The sequence below is a fragment of the Pristis pectinata genome, chromosome 20 (assembly GCF_009764475.1).
Source record: "Pristis pectinata isolate sPriPec2 chromosome 20, sPriPec2.1.pri, whole genome shotgun sequence".
Taxonomy (NCBI): Eukaryota; Metazoa; Chordata; class Chondrichthyes; order Rhinopristiformes; family Pristidae; genus Pristis; species Pristis pectinata.
In genome coordinates this window covers 17,264,318-17,282,148 of record NC_067424.1, presented here as the reverse complement: position 1 = coordinate 17,282,148, position 17,831 = coordinate 17,264,318, and the positions used below count along the sequence as shown (strand labels likewise).

General features: G+C 36.0%; 1 protein-coding gene across 2 annotated transcripts in view; it reads left to right on the top strand.

The window, feature by feature from the left end:
* LOC127580790 (SRSF protein kinase 1-like) overlaps positions 1–17,831 on the top strand; it is a 46,518-nt gene that overhangs the window by 25,093 nt on the left and 3,594 nt on the right. For both annotated transcript variants that reach the window (XM_052034683.1, XM_052034682.1), the window contains 12 exons: positions 282–390; positions 1,093–1,180; positions 3,165–3,252; positions 4,157–4,263; positions 5,103–5,268; positions 6,285–6,310; positions 7,277–7,511; positions 7,982–8,407; positions 11,356–11,456; positions 11,612–11,719; positions 12,072–12,141; positions 15,945–16,037. In XM_052034683.1, coding sequence (XP_051890643.1) covers positions 282–390; positions 1,093–1,180; positions 3,165–3,252; positions 4,157–4,263; positions 5,103–5,268; positions 6,285–6,310; positions 7,277–7,511; positions 7,982–8,407; positions 11,356–11,456; positions 11,612–11,719; positions 12,072–12,141; positions 15,945–16,037 — 1,617 coding nt within the window. The remainder of the gene's footprint in view (positions 1–281; positions 391–1,092; positions 1,181–3,164; positions 3,253–4,156; positions 4,264–5,102; positions 5,269–6,284; positions 6,311–7,276; positions 7,512–7,981; positions 8,408–11,355; positions 11,457–11,611; positions 11,720–12,071; positions 12,142–15,944; positions 16,038–17,831) is intronic.

Genomic DNA, 17,831 nt, shown 5'->3' with positions numbered 1-17,831 from the left:
TCTGCATTGTGAAAAAGCAGGTGAATGAAGTTAACCTAAACTATGAACAAGGGGTGAATTGACCCATAACTTCTGAAGTGAGACTTCAATCACAAGATACATGTAGATACATATAATCGAAAGTATGAGTAATGATCTGCCAATCTTTAACTTCTTATACTTTGTAAGAACTGAGCTGTTTTGTTCAGTTTGTTTCATTATGATCAAGTGATTTAAAAGTAAAGATTTTTTTCTGAAACTTACAGTTGTTACTATTAAACTGTTTTCATTTTATATTAAAGGTGGATATCATCATGTCAAGATTGGTGATCTTTTTAATGGGCGATACCATGTGATTCGAAAGTTGGGATGGGGCCACTTTTCTACAGTGTGGCTATGTTGGGATATTCAGTAAGTCAATTTTAACTATACTTAAAATTCAATGTGAGTATACTCCCATGATAGCTTCTGCTGTATTTTGTTTAGTATTTAAAGCTCAAATGATGTGAGACCACCTGTCACAGAAGAGAAGTTTTTTTACAAACTGTTCTGGAGCAACCATGTATTTAGGTAGCTGACCTCTGCTGCATTTCTGGCCAAACTTCATACCTTGTAATTATAATCTTCTTTTCATGGGCAACCACTTGGACCCATGATGTTGAAGAAATCTGCGATTTGTTCCTGTCAGAGAATTATTTCTTTGCTGTAGTTACCTCCTTGACTGCATCCTATTGAAATGTCTGATATTCAATGATTTGTCCTCAATTTGCCAAGATAAGCTTCTTCAGTCAATATCATACCTGTATCACAGCTAAAATAATTGGTTATTGACCAGCATAAATCCAAATTTGTTTCTTTCTTGCATTTGGGTCAATTGAACTTGATTAGAAAAAGAATGGTATTCTGGCACTGTTTGCATATTTGTACGTGTAATTGAAAGAAACACTTTTTATGTACTTCAGTTTTACATGAGTGGTGTGAACTTGAGAGAATATGGAAAACTCGGATTGTAACATCTTTATACAGCTGTGAATAGTGTTTGGCTGATGAAAAAAAAGAGTATTTCTGTATTGTGCTTGTGTTGAAAGATATTAAGCTATCTAATTAATTTAGGGGAAAAAGATTTGTTGCCATGAAGGTTGTCAAAAGTGCTGAACATTATACAGAAACGGCCCTGGATGAAATCAAACTACTGAAAGCAGTAAGTAGCTTCATGGTGCTTTTTGTGTGACAAATGTAGTGGTTTCTAGCCTCTTATCCTGGGCCCATCAATCGATAGACTGCCATGATTTTCATATGAACTCCATTGTTTCAGTGTCTGATTTTTTCCAAGCAAATTTCCAATTGATTCTATCACTTAGAATGAAATTTTTCTTGAAGGCAGTGAAAGGGTAAGGAGGGTTGAGATTCAGGGTTTGTTTATCTGGGGAAAAGAAAATGTGTTGTATTCTTGTTTACATGCAAGTAAATAATGAGAACATTAATTACTAGACTGATTTCGGGTATACTGATAAATACAGGTAAGGTCAGTGGAATATGTGGTAGTTGCAGAATTGCTCCATTCACTTTTGTAGGAACTCAGTCTGTTTTCCATTATCTCAAAATTTCCAAATGAATCTGATCTTAATTTAGGAATATAAAGTTGTCCAGATTTAGATTCTTTTTCTTCCCCTCTCCTAGCCTGCCGCTCCTCTCCGCCGCCCCCCCCCCCCCCCCCCCCCCCCGACCCCAAAAACTCCAGTACAAGTATAATATCACAAGTCAGATACAGCATGGAAAAAGTTGATGCCACTTATAGAGTATTTATAGTCTTCAAGCAATCTCATTTTTTTAACAGACCAATTTTACCTGAAATGTTAGTGCAGGTACTAGTTGAGGATTTGTAAATCTTCAACTAAAAGGACTTGTTATCCCTCAGTTTAAACATTTTAAAAAGAGGCTTGTGTACAGCTAAGTTTGAACAATGGTTCATTTGAGGCTTGCTTGTGGAATTCAATAACGCAGCATGTCTTATTGAATTATTGTCTTTGGAAATGTACATATTGTACAGCTTTTGTACCTGGCTATGATCAGACACCATCTGGAAAACTGCATTCGGATGTTGTGGCATTGGGGATTAAATTGAGGACCAAATTACATGAAATAGGCTTCTTGAGTTTAAAATGGTAACTTTAAAATAAAGCAAATTAAGTAGTGTTATGAAGGTATTCCCTGGAATGAAACTATCCAAACCAATCTTGCAGTTAGACCCAGTTGTTGAAGAGAAGTCAGCAAGGTTAGAGGAGTCTGCAACTTTTCCCTGAAAAAGTTGGACAGTGAATGAAACAAAACTTTCAGGATCCATGTTAATTTTTTATAAAAGATTTCAAGCCAAGTGGAATGGGTAAGTTTTAAATAAAACAAAACACTCATTGTTGACCAGATTGACACAATTGGCATAAGGGTCTATTCTGGTGGCCAAGCTTATGGTTAATGTTTTTTTGGTCCACAGTAATTTTGTTTAAGGATTACCTTGTAGTAAAAACAATTCATTTTGCTGCTTAATAGTGTCATGGATCTGACAGAATTTGTTGTTTGAGATCTTTAATCTTGAACTAATTATAATAACACAAGTGACCATATACTTTGTGTATTTTTAAATAATTTAAAATGTGGCCGTAGGTCTGGTCAGTTTCCTGGAGAATTTGTCTTTTAAAAGTCACTTTTATAATTTAATGAAGTTTATCTATGAATTTAACATTACTGAAATTCCATAAGGTTGTGTTTGATATAAATTGAGCCTATTCCTCATACTATTCCTATGACAAACTATCTACTTGCCCATGTTCTTACAAGCTGAAGTGAAATATATATATTAAAAAAGTAATCTGAAATAAGTGAGCAGTGACACTTCTTATTTTGGTATGTGATTTACACATTTTCTTGATCACAGTTAAACATTAACCTGAAATATTTACTGTTTCTTTTGCCACAGATGTTTCTTGTACTAAATACCTCCAATATCTATTTTTATTTCTGCTCTTCGACATCAGCTTTTTTTATATTCCTGATTCATTGTTTTAATTGAATACATAATACAGTCATTGGGTATACAAGGTTAACAAGTAACAAATAATTTTCTTGGTTAAACCTACCACTTCACCTGTAGACAGAATATTGCACAAGGAAAAATTTATCTTTTTCAGGTTCGTAACAGTGACCCAAATGACCCAAACAAAGAGAAAGTGGTTCAGTTATTGGATGATTTCAAAACTTCAGGAGTGAATGGATCACGTATCCTTTAGTTTTCTTTTGTATTATCAATTTAGCTGTTAGTACAATGAATATTGAAAATTAGACTGGGATGGAATGATACTGGTTAGAGCAAGACTGAAGAAAGTATCTTCTATGCCAATCAGGCAGGCAAATGGTTGAAAAAAGGAGAGCAGAGATACAACTGACTGGTAAGTACTTCTCAATGAGGTATACTGTTACTGCAAAGTGGAAATTAATGTAGATTCATAATCTAAGCCTGCATTTAAAAACTGCACCTTTACACTAAAGACTCATTGAGTGCCCCAGCTGCTAAGTCTGATTTCTTCCCCTTGCTGATGTGCACTTGAACATTACTGCCTTGGTTTTTTGCTCCTTATTAATCCATCAATTCCAGATCAAAGACCTGTTCAATCAGTACAAGAGAGGAAGACAACTAGATGGAAATGTTCAAGTGCATATCAGCAAGGGGGAGAGAGGAAGGCAATGCTTTGAAAATAACTGTGCATTATGATTGTTCCTCAATCATTGCCTAATCAATTCTTTGAATTTACTGTATTTGATATTACCCATTGTTTAATGCTTGTCGCTAGCTTCAGAAGATACAAAAGCAAAATAAAATTGCAATGTTGGAAATCTGAAATAAAGACAATGCTGGAGACGCTTAGGTTGGGCAGCACCTGTGGATATACATTGGCATTTCAGATTGACTTTGTAAAACTAAGAAGAGTTAGAAATCGAACTTAATGTAGAGAAGGGAGAAGAGAATATCTGTGGTAGGGTGGAAGGTAGGGTAGGATGCCGTGGTGGTGCTGGCTGAAATGGGGTAATGAGGGCTTAATCATAACTGATCTGACTGGAGGAAATATGAATAGGAGATGGATGGGAACAGAAGAGAGAAAATATAACCTTGACCTTGTTCAAGATGTTTGCATGGTGTTTGAAGTGTTGGGACATCACCTACTGAAGTGGATCATCAAATCAAACTACCAAGGAATTCCAATTAATTGTGTCAAGAGCATAATTCGGCAAGTAAGTATTGTAATTTTTATGGTTTTCTGGCGGACAAGGGAAATTGCAAGCAAGTGAATAAACCAGAAAGTATGTAGATCTCTACACCAAATCTCAATATTTGGGGAAAACCAATAAAATTAATATTAAGCAAAATGGAATAGTAACTGAGTGGATCTTTCTTTGTATGAAACTTGTGGTAATCTGATAAGTTTGTTTTTCTGATCGCCATGCAGAATTAAGCAACTTGTACTGTATTTTTTAATGAAGCCCATGGGGCCTTGCTCTGTTTTCTTTAAGTATGATTAATCCTAGCTGCTCATTTTGCACACTGAAAAATCTCCAGATAAAATTCCTTAAGCTGATTATTATTTAGATACTGCAACATTGATTTCAAGTGTTTTCTTTAATGCTGCTACACCTCAGTGTATGTATTGTAGATCTTTTGCATGTTATATTTCTACAAATTCCACTGAGGGATACTTATAGGTGGGTGTTTTTATAATAAAATTAAGATGGGTGAGTGCACAAGAATTTGAGGCAGAGAATTTAGTCAGTTTCTAATGCAAATTCCATTTCTGTTATGAAAATAGTATTTACCTATTGTTACCTTGTGCAGAGAATTTAAATCTGTTACGAATTTAATAAGCTGCAAGAACTTGGGAAAGGGCATATGTTAGATATTGTGTAAGGGAATCCACATCTTAAAAAGCAAAAATAAACTTAAGTTTGGGTGTAACCACCACAAATGCTATGCTTTGTAACTATCAAGTATTCCATACTTCAAATATGAGCATAAGCATTTGCTTGTGAAGTGTTGCTAATGCACAAGTTTTAATTACTCTCTCAATTTCAAATAGGTCCTTCAGGGACTTGATTATTTACATTCCAAATGCAAGATCATCCACACAGATATAAAGCCAGAGAACATCCTTTTGTGCGTGAATGAGGTCTATGTGCGCCGCCTGGCTGCAGAGGCAACAGAATGGCAAAAAGCTGGTGCCCCTCCACCATCCGGATCTGCAGGTAAATAAGTTTTGACCAGAGCCGCAGTCATAGAAATTTTGGTATAAAAGAAAGACACTAAGCTGCTTGTGATAGTCATTAGAGATTTTGACTCTTTCATTTTCATAAGCAGTTCTTGCTTTTACGCAGCTAATTTCCTTTTTTTAAATTCCTACTCTGATCATTGGGTTGACCTAGAATCACACAGATAATTGCATGGAAGGGGGCATTTGACCCATCGAATCTGTTTTGGTTCTATGCTAGAGCAGTCCAACTAGTTCTTTTCTCTGTATTCATGTCCATGCATTATTTTTCCCTTTTGTGTTTCTAGTTCTACAAATTGGGATGCGTGAAACCACTTCATGTTCCAATTCTTTGTAGAACATCCTTTTCTTTCTATCTTGTGACCAGCATTGATTGTGTAGCGTAGTGACTACTGTAAGAATTTAACCACATAGAACAGTCAAAATGTCCGTAACAATTTTAAAATCCAAAATCCTGCCCTCTGATCCCTCTAGGGAAATAAGGCTGAATTAAGCAAGCTTCAGAACCACTAACGTTTGTCTGCTCCCAGTTATGTAAGTTGCAGTCTCTGTCAGGGCATTCCAGGGAGGGCCTCAATGTGCTGCCTGAGATCCATTCACTACAGTAGCACTGTACCCCTCTGGGCTTTTCTGGGTCTGGAGGATCAGCTCTTTCTACCCTCTGCATCTATCCTGAGAGTGTGCCTGCAGACCGACTGCAGGCAGTTGGCTGAATCTAGTTCAATTCTGCCCATAATGTTCTGCTAGTGTGAATATATATTCACGGTTTAATCCATTACGATAAGATCCACAGTGGCCGTGGAAAATTAGGTTCATCTTTGATGTGAAAAGAGAAAACCCCATGGACCAGATCACAATATCAATATTTCAGGGAAGTGTTTGACTTCACTCTTGCACTGTTTGTAGGAAGTTAATATTTCAGAATTTGACTTGCTGATTTGCAATTTACAGTATCATTATTTGCATCTATAATTGTTGCTCTTTTTCTTGCAGTGAGTACTGCACCACAGCCAAAACCTGTAAGTACTTAAGCTTTTTGATTCTGTTGAAATTTTTTTTATTGATAAGAGGGATTTTCTGAGGAAATTAGTATCATGATTTGTCCCTTAAGCCAATGAGACACCAACAAATATCTTTTTTCATAAAAAGGAAAGTGAGCATAAGGCAGTGGTATATTTTTGTGTTGCTTGTAATTTTATGTTCAGTATAAGAATTACTCATTGTTCATAAGCTGGTGCATATTTGGATTCTGGCATTTTAAGTTGGAGTAAAGTAGAAACACAAGCTAAATTGAAAACTATTTGTTTTGGCTTATTTGCAACTTTCTGATCATGCAACATCACAGATAATACTGGCTTTTGAATTCTGTAACTCACAGCTGACTTCTATAGCAAATTCAATCAAATCTTGCAATTAGTATTGATGCTGAAAGTTTGAGGGTATTTTAACATAGTACTTAAAAGATAGGTTTTTCTAATGAAAAGAGATCACAATTTCAACATTTTAAAAGTAGTTTACACTGCTCTAAGCTATAGTACAGGAGGCAGTCTTCCCAATTGAAATGGTCATTCGCATGACCTTGTACCGAGGCCATGATCAGCATTCTGGGAATTACAATTTGCTAGGTCTTAAAAGATCAGATTTTCTTCAAACCTCTCTGACTGCTTCAGTTGACTAGGTTTTACTAATTGACCAGACGTAAGAGACTAACTACAAGCTGCAAATAAGTGGTCATTGGGAAATTTGCTTCAGTTAATGCCATTTTTGACTGGAGTGCCAATTGTAATATAATTGCAGTGGGGGATGATTTAGAAGAAAAAGGTTTTAGTGCACAGCCATAGAAATAGCTTTGAATTCAAAGGAATGTCAATTTTTATAGATTTTGTGTATTATGCTCCTGAGAACGATGGTATATTAATGTAACTGAATGAATTGAAGGACTATAAAGTATATAACATGCAAATTGGAATATTGTATTTTTATAGATTGGAAAAATGTCTAGGAACAAAAAAAAGAAGCTCAAGAAGAAACAAAAGCGACAGGCAGAGTTATTGGAGAAAAGAATGCAAGAAATTGAAGAGTTGGAACGGGTTGCAGGAAATGCAGATAAAGAACAGCAATTGGAAGAGGATGAGGATGATGCAGTGCAAGAAAATGAGGCTGCTGAACAGGTTACAGAGCATTTGGAAAAAGTGGATAATAAAGCTTATGAAGAACAAGGTAGTTTGTGATATCCTTGGAATAATCAGTTACATTTATACTGTATATAGGCTTATAGTTATCTGATTAGCAATTTGTAAGTGTCTTCCATGTTGCCACAGATTTCACTTGCAAGAACAAGTGATTCCTTAACTTTGGCTTGTCCTTGGTTGTCCTACCTTAAAATTAATGCAATATTTTGAAATGTGTTGGAGCTGATTTATGCTAGACTAGTATTGTGTTTGTCTATTTAACTGATTTATGGTCCATTCTTGTATCTCCACTTAGCTGAAAAGGAATAATACTTATTCAGTTAATTCTAAAAGATCACATTTATAACCCATTATTGGCCAAAATACTAAAGATTTTTGCTTTCCTTTTTAAATCCCCTTATGGCTAAAAGTTGCTGTTATTTATTGTCTTGTTGCAGGATGGCTTTGTTTTGTGAACCAGGAAATAGTTTAATCTTTCTATTGTTTATCAATTTATAGATGAAAATGAACCACCAGAAAAAGTAAAAGAGCCTGTAGAAGATGTAAATACTGAAAAAATAAGGATTGAGTCAATAAATTGTAATGGACATGTAGAAGTTGGACCACTTTCAGATCAAGTTAATAATGGAACAGAAGAAAATAAGGAAGATATTAATCAAAATACAGATGAATGTAAACCAAAAGAACCTTGCAAAGATGACGACTTCTTTCCTTGTGCTTATGACATGTTGAATGGACTTCTGCAAAATGGACAAAAAGAAAGCAACAAGAACAACTATTCAGAAACTTGTAAACCTTTAATAGCTGGAATGTTTGAATCTGTAACCTGTAATTTGAACCCAGAAGATGGAAATCCATTGGATGAGAATGAGACCAAGCAAAATAGAAGTAGGGAAGGGTCGCTATCCAGCTCTGGAGACAATGGTTAGTTCCCAAACGGCCTTGTAAAACACCAGTGTGCAATAATCTGGTACAACTAAAGTCTTCAGCGTGGATGTACCTTGAAATTTAAATTGTATTTCAAACTGTGTGTATCTGATCATTCATCATTCTAATGATCCTAAGCAATTATTGTTTTGCTGACCTACCACTGGAAAGGATGTTTTGCTGTTTGTTTAAACCATTTAAAAACTTGTATAGGCTATCACAATCATCTGTTTCCATTGAAATGTCCATCTTTTCCAGCCTCCCTCTTCAGTTTCATTCCCAAAAATGCTTTGACACTGTGCTTCTAATACACTTTCCATAAAGTTTATGGAATTTACAAATGAGAAAATTCCACTTTGCTTTCATCCATTTTTATTCTTTGCACTATTTCATCTGATCTGCGTTCATTTGCAATACTAAGAACTGGATTGTTCTGGTATTCACAATATGTTGCTGTTTATTTTTGCATTGGATATCTTCAATTATTTTGTCACCTTGGAAAATTGCAAGGAACAATGCAATTTTTATCCTAACTTAAACTGTTCCCAAATTAAGATATTGATATTCATGTAAAGATAAAGGGAGATGGTTCCTATTTCTGAGGGATGGTTTAAAGAATTTAGTTTTGCAATCCTATACCTGCCACTTGGCTGCAGCTATGAATTTCCTGGTCAGATTGCTCTCTGGATGTGCGCAGACAAGATCCAATTTTGCCTCCAGTATAATAAGTCTTTAATGTGCTGAGTTTGTGGGCAGCTATTTTGTACCTGGCTTCTGTACAATTTCATCTCTAGTTTATAATATGTTCAGCATTTTTCAGAGCATTTACAAACTTGGCCTGATGCCAGAGATGAGACTACATTGTCCCACAGTTTATACAAAGTTGTGTTCTGCATCAGGACCCAGTAAAAACTTTAGATTTTGATTTAATTCAAATTATTAACTGTGTTAACCCAAGCGCAGTTTCACAGAATTGGTAATTACACTGGACTCAATTAGTGGGAGGCAGTGAGAAAATGTGTAACTGAAATATTTCAACCTGTGTGAATCCTTACAATGGATTTCAATAGCTAAAAGTTGTATTGAAATCTAACATTTTAAAATCAAATATTCAGAGATAGGAATAATGGGTAGGTACTCCAATTGGCATTATCAGGTTCTTTTAGTGCTGCAAACTATCAGTATTTTTAAATGATAGCTGCTTGTCCAGTTGGGTGGGAATGTAATCTGTGTAGTTGAAAGCATTAATTTGCAAAGACGTACAATACAGGTTTCATGGCAGTTTTAAAGGAACACAAGTAGAGAGCTTGTGTAAAATTAAAAAAAACATGGCTAAGGGTAAATTGGTTTATTAAATCCAATTCTTATCACTGTACTTTAGGAAGACTGTGAATGTTCTAGAGGTTGTAGAACTGATCTGTGAGGAGGTTCTAAGGATTTTGTCTGCAAAGACTGGAAGCCTGCTTTCTCTTGGCACAAAGAAGATTAAGGAAAAGTTTGGCAGTTTCCAAGATGACTGGTTTGGACTTGGTAAAGCACATGGTCAGGACACACTTTCAAAGTAAAGAGCAGAAGGTATAGGGGGATGTAAGATAACTTTTTATGTAGAGTGAGGATTATCTTGAGCACACCTGAGCAAACAGTCAAGCAGTGCTTTCAAAACTGAATTTGATGGCATTTGACAAATTGAGTGAGAACAGGCTGGACACATTTTTTCCAGGGATTTAGCATGGACTTAAGGAGTGAATGGCTGCCTCCTGTACTACAGCAGTTCGAAGTTAATGGATTGAGTGAATGGGCAAAATTATTACAAAAGGCTTCCAATACAGGCAAGTGTGAAGTCATCCTCTTTGGACCAAAAAAGACGAGTTCAAAACTGAATGACTGAAAGCAGTGGAGCTTCAGAGGTACTTAGGACTGCATCATTGGGTTGTGAGTAGAAAGTAACCAAAGGCTAATGGAATGTTGGTCTTTATACCTCAGTAATAGGACTAGAATTGAAGTTTTGTTACAAAGTCTTGGTTTGACTACAGCCAGAGTATGTGAGCATTTCTTAACACCATACCATAGGAAGGATTTATTGGCCTTTGCAGTGTAGATTTATTAGAATGATATTTGCACTACAAGTAAAGATTCTGTAACTGGTTAAGGGATGATTTGATTTTCAAGTTTTTAAATCAACGAGTCCCACTGAGGAAACTATTTTTGCTGCTTAGGGAGTCCGGGACTAAGGATTGTAAGCCCAACTCTGATTTTTAGATTTTCAGGACTGAAGTAAAGAAGTGTTACTTGTACAATTTAATTTTGTATGACATAGGAGGCCATCAAGTCCATGCAGCTCTCAGACCAATCCCATCAATCATATTCCTCCCACTTATTTCCCAATAACTATTTCTCTTTCACATGCCATTCAACCCCAACCCTAATTCTCCTACCACACTCAAAACAACGGGTAATTTACAGTAACCTAACTTTCCAACCAGCACATCCTTGGGATGTGGGAGCAAACTGGAGTACCTGGGGGAAATCCATACACTTCCAGTGAGAATGTGCAAGTTACATTAAGTTAGCACAGGAAGTCATGATTAAACCCAGGTCATCAGCTGCTGTATTGCTGTGCTGCCCTTTGTATTGAGAGTTTTAGACATCTGGAATTTCTGTAACCAGCAATGGATGTTGCGTCATTTATTAACTTGATGAATTTAATAACCAAGCATATTGAAGGATATGGGGAAAGATGCTTTATATGAAGTTAAGTTGCAGATCAGCTGATCTCATTTGCAGAGTGGGTGCCAGGAGATTGAGGGCCTGCTAATTCCTATTTGCAAAGAGCAGAAGAAACTCATTGTTATTGAGATTGAATTGTTGTTTAGAATAACTTTTGTGCTTATTGCATGTTTTCAAGAATTTAAATGTTGGGTTATTAACTAGTGTTTCTTCCACAGCAAAATCTGATGCTGCTAGCTTGCTTATCAATCCCCTCGACCCATTGAATGCAGATGATATCCACGTTAAGATTGCTGATCTTGGAAATGCTTGCTGGGTTGTAAGTGTATAATTTCATTCTTAAGGTTCAGAACTTTATAATTTGTGGCACGTTTCTTTAAATCATTGTAATAGATTTCTTTGGGCAGTTTTGTGGATTAAAAATAAAACTCACTGGGACTTCTCCATAAAAGTAATTTTTTATTTTCCTTTTAGCATAAACATTTTACAGAAGACATCCAAACTAGACAGTATCGGTCATTGGAAGTTCTAATTGGTGCTGGATATGGAACACCGGCAGACATTTGGAGCACTGCTTGCATGGTATGAGAAACAAAATTTCATGTGGTCAAAAAAAATTCAACATTTCATGCCTTATTTAATGTTCCATACAGAGAATTTGCATTTTTCTAAATTCTCCATAAAAAGTTTAATTGCTTAGTCCTCTGGATTCGTTAGCATTGTTCACCCATTATCAAAAATTAATGGTTGGACTTTCTAGAACTGTCTGTTTTGCTTAGTCTTATTCAAATGTATACTGATTAAAGGTACAACATGTTCCTAGCAAATACCAAATCAGGAAAAATACCAGTGTTTTAAGTTTAAAAGAGAAAATTGCATGTTTTCAACTTTATATGTACTGTCTTTAATGAACACGGTCTTTTCTTTTGTCAAGGCATTTGAACTTGCAACTGGGGATTATTTGTTTGAGCCTCATTCTGGTGAAGATTATTCCAGAGATGAAGGTGATTCTCGTTCATTGTTTTCAAGTGCTCTGCCAACTTTATTTTAAATATTAGATATTGTAGCATTTGTAGTTTGTGTGTGATTCTCATGGTTAATGCTGAAAATGGTGTCTGTTTTCATCAAAATCACTTGAATGCCTCAATGTCATTCTTTGACGCTAGGTTTTCACTGAAGCCCAAATGAAGGCATTATTCTTTCCCTATTCACTCTTATCCAAAGCATCAACATTTGAAAATCTACATAATCTGCCTTGTAAGCATTTTTTAACACTTGAAGACTTACCCTTTGCCAGTGAAAGCAATCTAAATGCCTAATTCCTTCTACTATTAGCGTAAACCTGGACGTTGTCTTTGATTTCCTTGGAATGTACCTAAGATTCATGTTGACACAGCCTAGTTCAGTGTATAAATTTAAGTTTCTTGTGGTTTAGGGTGAATTACAAACAACAAATGCTGTTTCTCTTTTCACTGTCTTCGTATTCTTGAAATAACTATTTAAAAACTGTGTTCCTTCATCTTTACCTGCTTCACTGATTTGTGTCACATAGGGACTTAAACTTCCTGAAATTTGTTCTGTCTACATCATATTTCCTTGGGCAAATGTTTCTTAGAGAAAGTACTTAAACGTTAATTGCTGCTGCTGATCCAAAATGCAAAAAAATCAGATTATTAACCCTTAATTCTCTAATTCAATTTTTCTTTCTAAAATTCTTCACTCCATCTGCCTACTTGGATTTATTCTGCACTGCCATTTATTAATTTTCTTCCTTACCTTTCTGACCATCTTTCTCTGAACAGTCACTCACTTCCATTTTCCAAAATCCTTAACTTGAGATTTATTATTGTTCCTCTTAACATTATTAATTCTTCAGAATCAACTGTGGCTCTCTAACTCTCCACCAATTATGTCAATTTGCCATTTGGTATTAATGCATTTAAATTTGTAAGCAGTGGGCCTTTTTCAGGAATTTAGCCTGCCTGGTCTTTCATGCTGTTACCAATGAGATTGTTAGAATGCAATAAATGAGTTTTTACTTCACAGATGAGAACGACACAAAGTTGTATTCTATTCTAAGCAACTATTGAACATTTTTCCTTTGTGTTACTGGTTTGACTTTGTGCTTAAATCAACAACCTTCCCTCTCCCCATACACACACTTAGCACATATTTTGCTCCCTTTTGAAACTTCATAATTATTTGCTGTCTTAATTTCTCTTCTGCAGACCATTTTGCATGTTTTTTAACTACTAGGCAAAGATAACTTGCTTTTCATGGGAAATACTTCAAGAAAAAGCAACATACATTTTTCATGACATCTCAAAACATTCTGCAGTTTAAAAAAAACTTTAGAAAGATATAACTGTGAATGCTTCAGAAATAAAATCATATTTTGTAATGCAGGAAGTGCAGCAGGAAAATTGTAAATAGCTTTGAAGTAACTGGCCAGATAACCTGTTTTGGGATTAAACTGGCATGGATTTTGACTTGACTTACAGAAGAATTCTATTATTTCTAAATATGACTACTACCTACATAATTCCTTGGTAGTTTCCCCATTTAACCTGTATAGTTCCCTTTTCTGTTGGAATCAGTTATCTGTTACCTCCAACAATTTAGAGGAATTCTTGAAATTAAGAGTAATTTGTAGTAATTCAATCTCTTGTAAAATTAACAATTGATGTTATGCCAACTAATATGGGTCACATTGTCCCACCAGAGAAATTGATAAAAAAAAAACCAATGATGTTCTTAAAATTAGCAATTAAGTCCACCTTTACCTGATATTGTATAATGTTCATCTTGAAATTACCAGCAACCAAAAGATAATGTATTAAATTTTGGCTTGTAAGAAACTAACATCATATCTACCACCGTTGCTGTAATTTGTTTACATTTTTTATATCTGGGTATAAACCTGACCTGCAAATATTTTTTGCACTCTACCTAGTCGTGTGAAGTACATGAAGAATAATTTGTGTTGTTTTGTACTCTGCTTCTCCACTTCCAAAGATAATCAGATTGACTTGATTCTTTTCTGCATGAATGCAAGATTTTGTAAGATTTAAGTTTTGTGCTATACAGAGTTATAATCTTTTCCCTCCAACCCCATGCCCTACACCCTTATAAGATTTCTAAATTTGTTTTCCATTGCCGTAATAGACCATGTAAAGTGCTGTTCCCAATTCTTGACGTTCAGCTTTGTTTTTGTGGCGTTTTTGTTATAAATATGCTAGTTTAAAATAATTCCAAAGCAATTTTAAAATGACTGATTATTTAAACATGCAAAGTATTTTACTTTTGAACAATTGAAAATTGCTGAATTTGCCCTGAATTGTCAAGTGAGTGAGGTACAGAGGAATCTAGGTGTTCTAGTGCATGAATCACAAAAAGCTAACTGGAAGGTCCAACAAGTGGTTAAGAAGGTAAATGGCATTTTGGCCTTCATTGCAGAGGGTTTGGAGTTGAAAAAATAATGAGGTTGCAATTGTATCGGTTGTTTGTGAGGCGTCACCTGGAATACTGTGTACGGTTTTGGTCCCCTTCAAAAATAAAAGTAACACTTGAGGCAGTACAAAGGAGATTCACCAGGCTAATTCCTGGATTGGACAATCCTTCCAGGTGAGGCAGCGTTTCACCTGTGAATCCGGGGGTGTCATTTATTGCATCAGGCACTCCCGGTGCAGCCTTCTCTACATCGGTGAGACCCGACACAAATTGGTTGACTGCTTCATCGAGCACCTTTGCTCCATCCGCCGCAAAAGCAAGGATCTCTGGGTGCCATCCACTTCAATTCCATATCCCTCTCCCATACTGACATGTCTATCCATGTCCTCTACTGTCATGTTGAAGCCAGACATAGGTTGGAGGAACAGCACCTCATATTTCGCCTTGTTAGTCTCCAACCTGATGCCCTCAACATCGATTTCTAAGACTTCCAGTAACCTCCTCCCCTCTCTTTCCCCTTCCCCTGCCCTCATGACCTGCCTATCTATTCCCCACCTCCTTCCCTTTATTCCATGGTCTACTGCTCTCTCCTACTGGATTCCTCCTCTTTCAGCCCTTTGCCTCTTCTACCTATCAGCTTCTTGCGTCTTGACCCTCCTACTTTCCTGCTCTCACCTGGATTTGCCTATCATCTGCCTGCATGTTCTCCTCCCCTCTCCCCTGACCACTGTATTCTGGCTTCCACCCTCTTCCTTTCCAGTCCTGATAAAAAGGTCTCAACCCAATACGTCGACTTTTTATTTCTCTCCACAGATGCTGCCGGACCTGCTGGGTTATTCCAGCATTTTATGTGTAATTCATGGGATAAGAAGGTTTGTCCTACCTGGAAAGACTAAATAGTTTAGGTCTGTATTCTTTGGAGTTTAGAAGAATGAGGAATAAGATCTGAAGGGAGCTTGACAGGCTAGATGTTGGGATGCTTTCAGTAGTAGGAGAGTAGAACAAGGGGACATAACTGTGGGGGTAAGGGACTGCTCATTTAAAATTGTGGTACATACTCTTGCAGAGTGGTGAATTCTCTGCCTTTGCAGGTGGTGGAAGCTGAATCGTTAGAAGTATTTAACGTGGAGTTTAATATTTGATAAATCGAGGAATAGAGGGGTATGGAGAAATGGCACAACAGGATTTGAGGCTAGCATAGATCAATCGTGATATTAAATGGTAAAGTGGGCTTGAAGGGCCTAATGACCTATTAATTTATTGTGTTCTTGTGTCTGTGGGCTATTTTGGTGTGGTAGAATGGATGTATGGTATATTGATAAAATTGTTTTGTCTTTGTAAATATTCTTGCATGCAGATCACATTGCTTTGATTATTGAACTACTGGGAAAAATGCCTCGAAAGCTTATTCTTGCCGGGAAATACTCCAAGGAATTTTTCACCAAAAAGGGTAAAGTAGTGACTGGATGGCAAAATTTTTAAGTGAATGTAGAAGTTATGGATTTTACAAAAATGAAGTAAACTGCAATGCTACTTTAGCAAGTTATTAGAAAATGGGTTTTACCTTATGGAATTATTTTCTGAGATTGTAAATTGTGAGAATTATTTTAGGATCTATAATATTGTGTGAAATACTTGTCCTGTGTTAAAGATTGCTTATTCTTTTCAAGTAGAACCTACAAAGAAGGGGAACTGATTTTAAACAATTACAATGCGTTGGAAATATGTTGGGTAGTATTTGTGGACAGGAGTGAGTTCTTTGATCAATGACCCAATGAAGCGAATTTATTGGGTAAATATAAGAACGTAATTGAAAGATGAAAGGGAAATCTTGAAGACTCATTCTTGTGCTGCAGTTGTAAGCTATTTGAATAAAAAAAATTCATTGAAGATTCAAATGTGCTTGAAGTTGACAATGTGCACATAATCTAACTTTTAGAAATGTAGAGAAGGGGAGAAAGCTGTGAAATAATAGCAATCTGTGATGGTCACTGTGCACAAGTGATCATTAAAAACAGGCAGTTGTAACTAAAGAAAGGTGATACAACAATCACATAATATTTATAGACTTCCATCCTGCAGTTGATATCAAGCAGAATCCAGTTAAGAGCATTCAGCATCAAGTAAATAATAGATTCTGCCTGACCAAATTCAACTTTATGAAAGTAATAACTATGTAGACTGAAAAATCTTATTATTTAATCTACCTGAATTTCAAAACACATTTAAAAATCAAACTTCCATAAAAGTCTGTAAACTTCAAACTCTAGGGATTCAAAAGTGGACCTAAAGCTTGCTGTTTGGAGCCAAATATTGTGGAGCTTGTTAGGACATTGGGTTCACTGGAAAATTTATGAAACTAAAATGTAAAAAAAAAATGAAGTAAGTGTTTTTTTGGGTATTAATAGGAGTAACATCCAGTATTTATCTGCTAGTTCAATACCACAAGGTCCTGAGGGTGTCAGATTATCAGACTTTTATTGTATTCTATCGGTGGTTGCCAAGCTGCAAGCTGATATTTGTGTACTGGAGTTTTCCAGAGGACCAAAACTAATCTCTAATGCTAAGTGGCTGAGGAAAGAGCAATGAGTGAGTAGGAACTATTAAGCATGACAGAAGCATCTCATGATGTGATTTCTGTATGGAAAAATATTAATTTTGGTTATTTAAATTATAATACTCCAAAGAAATATTGACTCAACCAATAATTGGCAAGTTTTGGACACTAATTAATGTAAACTGCACTTCAAGATTGAGCAGTAGGTCTGTCCTGCAGCCAAGTCGGGTGTGGAACTGAATGGACGTGAGAGAAGATGAGCCTTTCTCATCTTGGCTAATTAAAGGAATCTTCTTCCATGTGGATGGTACAAATATTTCACCTCCAGTGGCAGAAAATAAACTCTTTTGTTTGTGCCACTGAATTAAAATGAAGAGCAGGCAAAGGAAGTAGGAAGTGAACAAAATGAGAATCAATAAACAGATGTTTTGTAGTTCACAAATGCTTTTTTAAAAAAACTGTAGGTGCCAGAAGTCTGAAATAAAACCAGAAAACGCAGGAAACACCAGTCAGGCAACATCTGTCAAAAGAAATGGTCGATATTTCGCGTGAAAAATCAGAACTGAGAAAGAAGAATAAAGAGTAGTTTTTAGTTGCAGAGAATGTGGGGGCAGTGGGGGGGGGGGATGGATGAGACAAAGTAAATATATGTGATAGAGAGGCCAAGGTTGTCCTGGCGATGAGTTG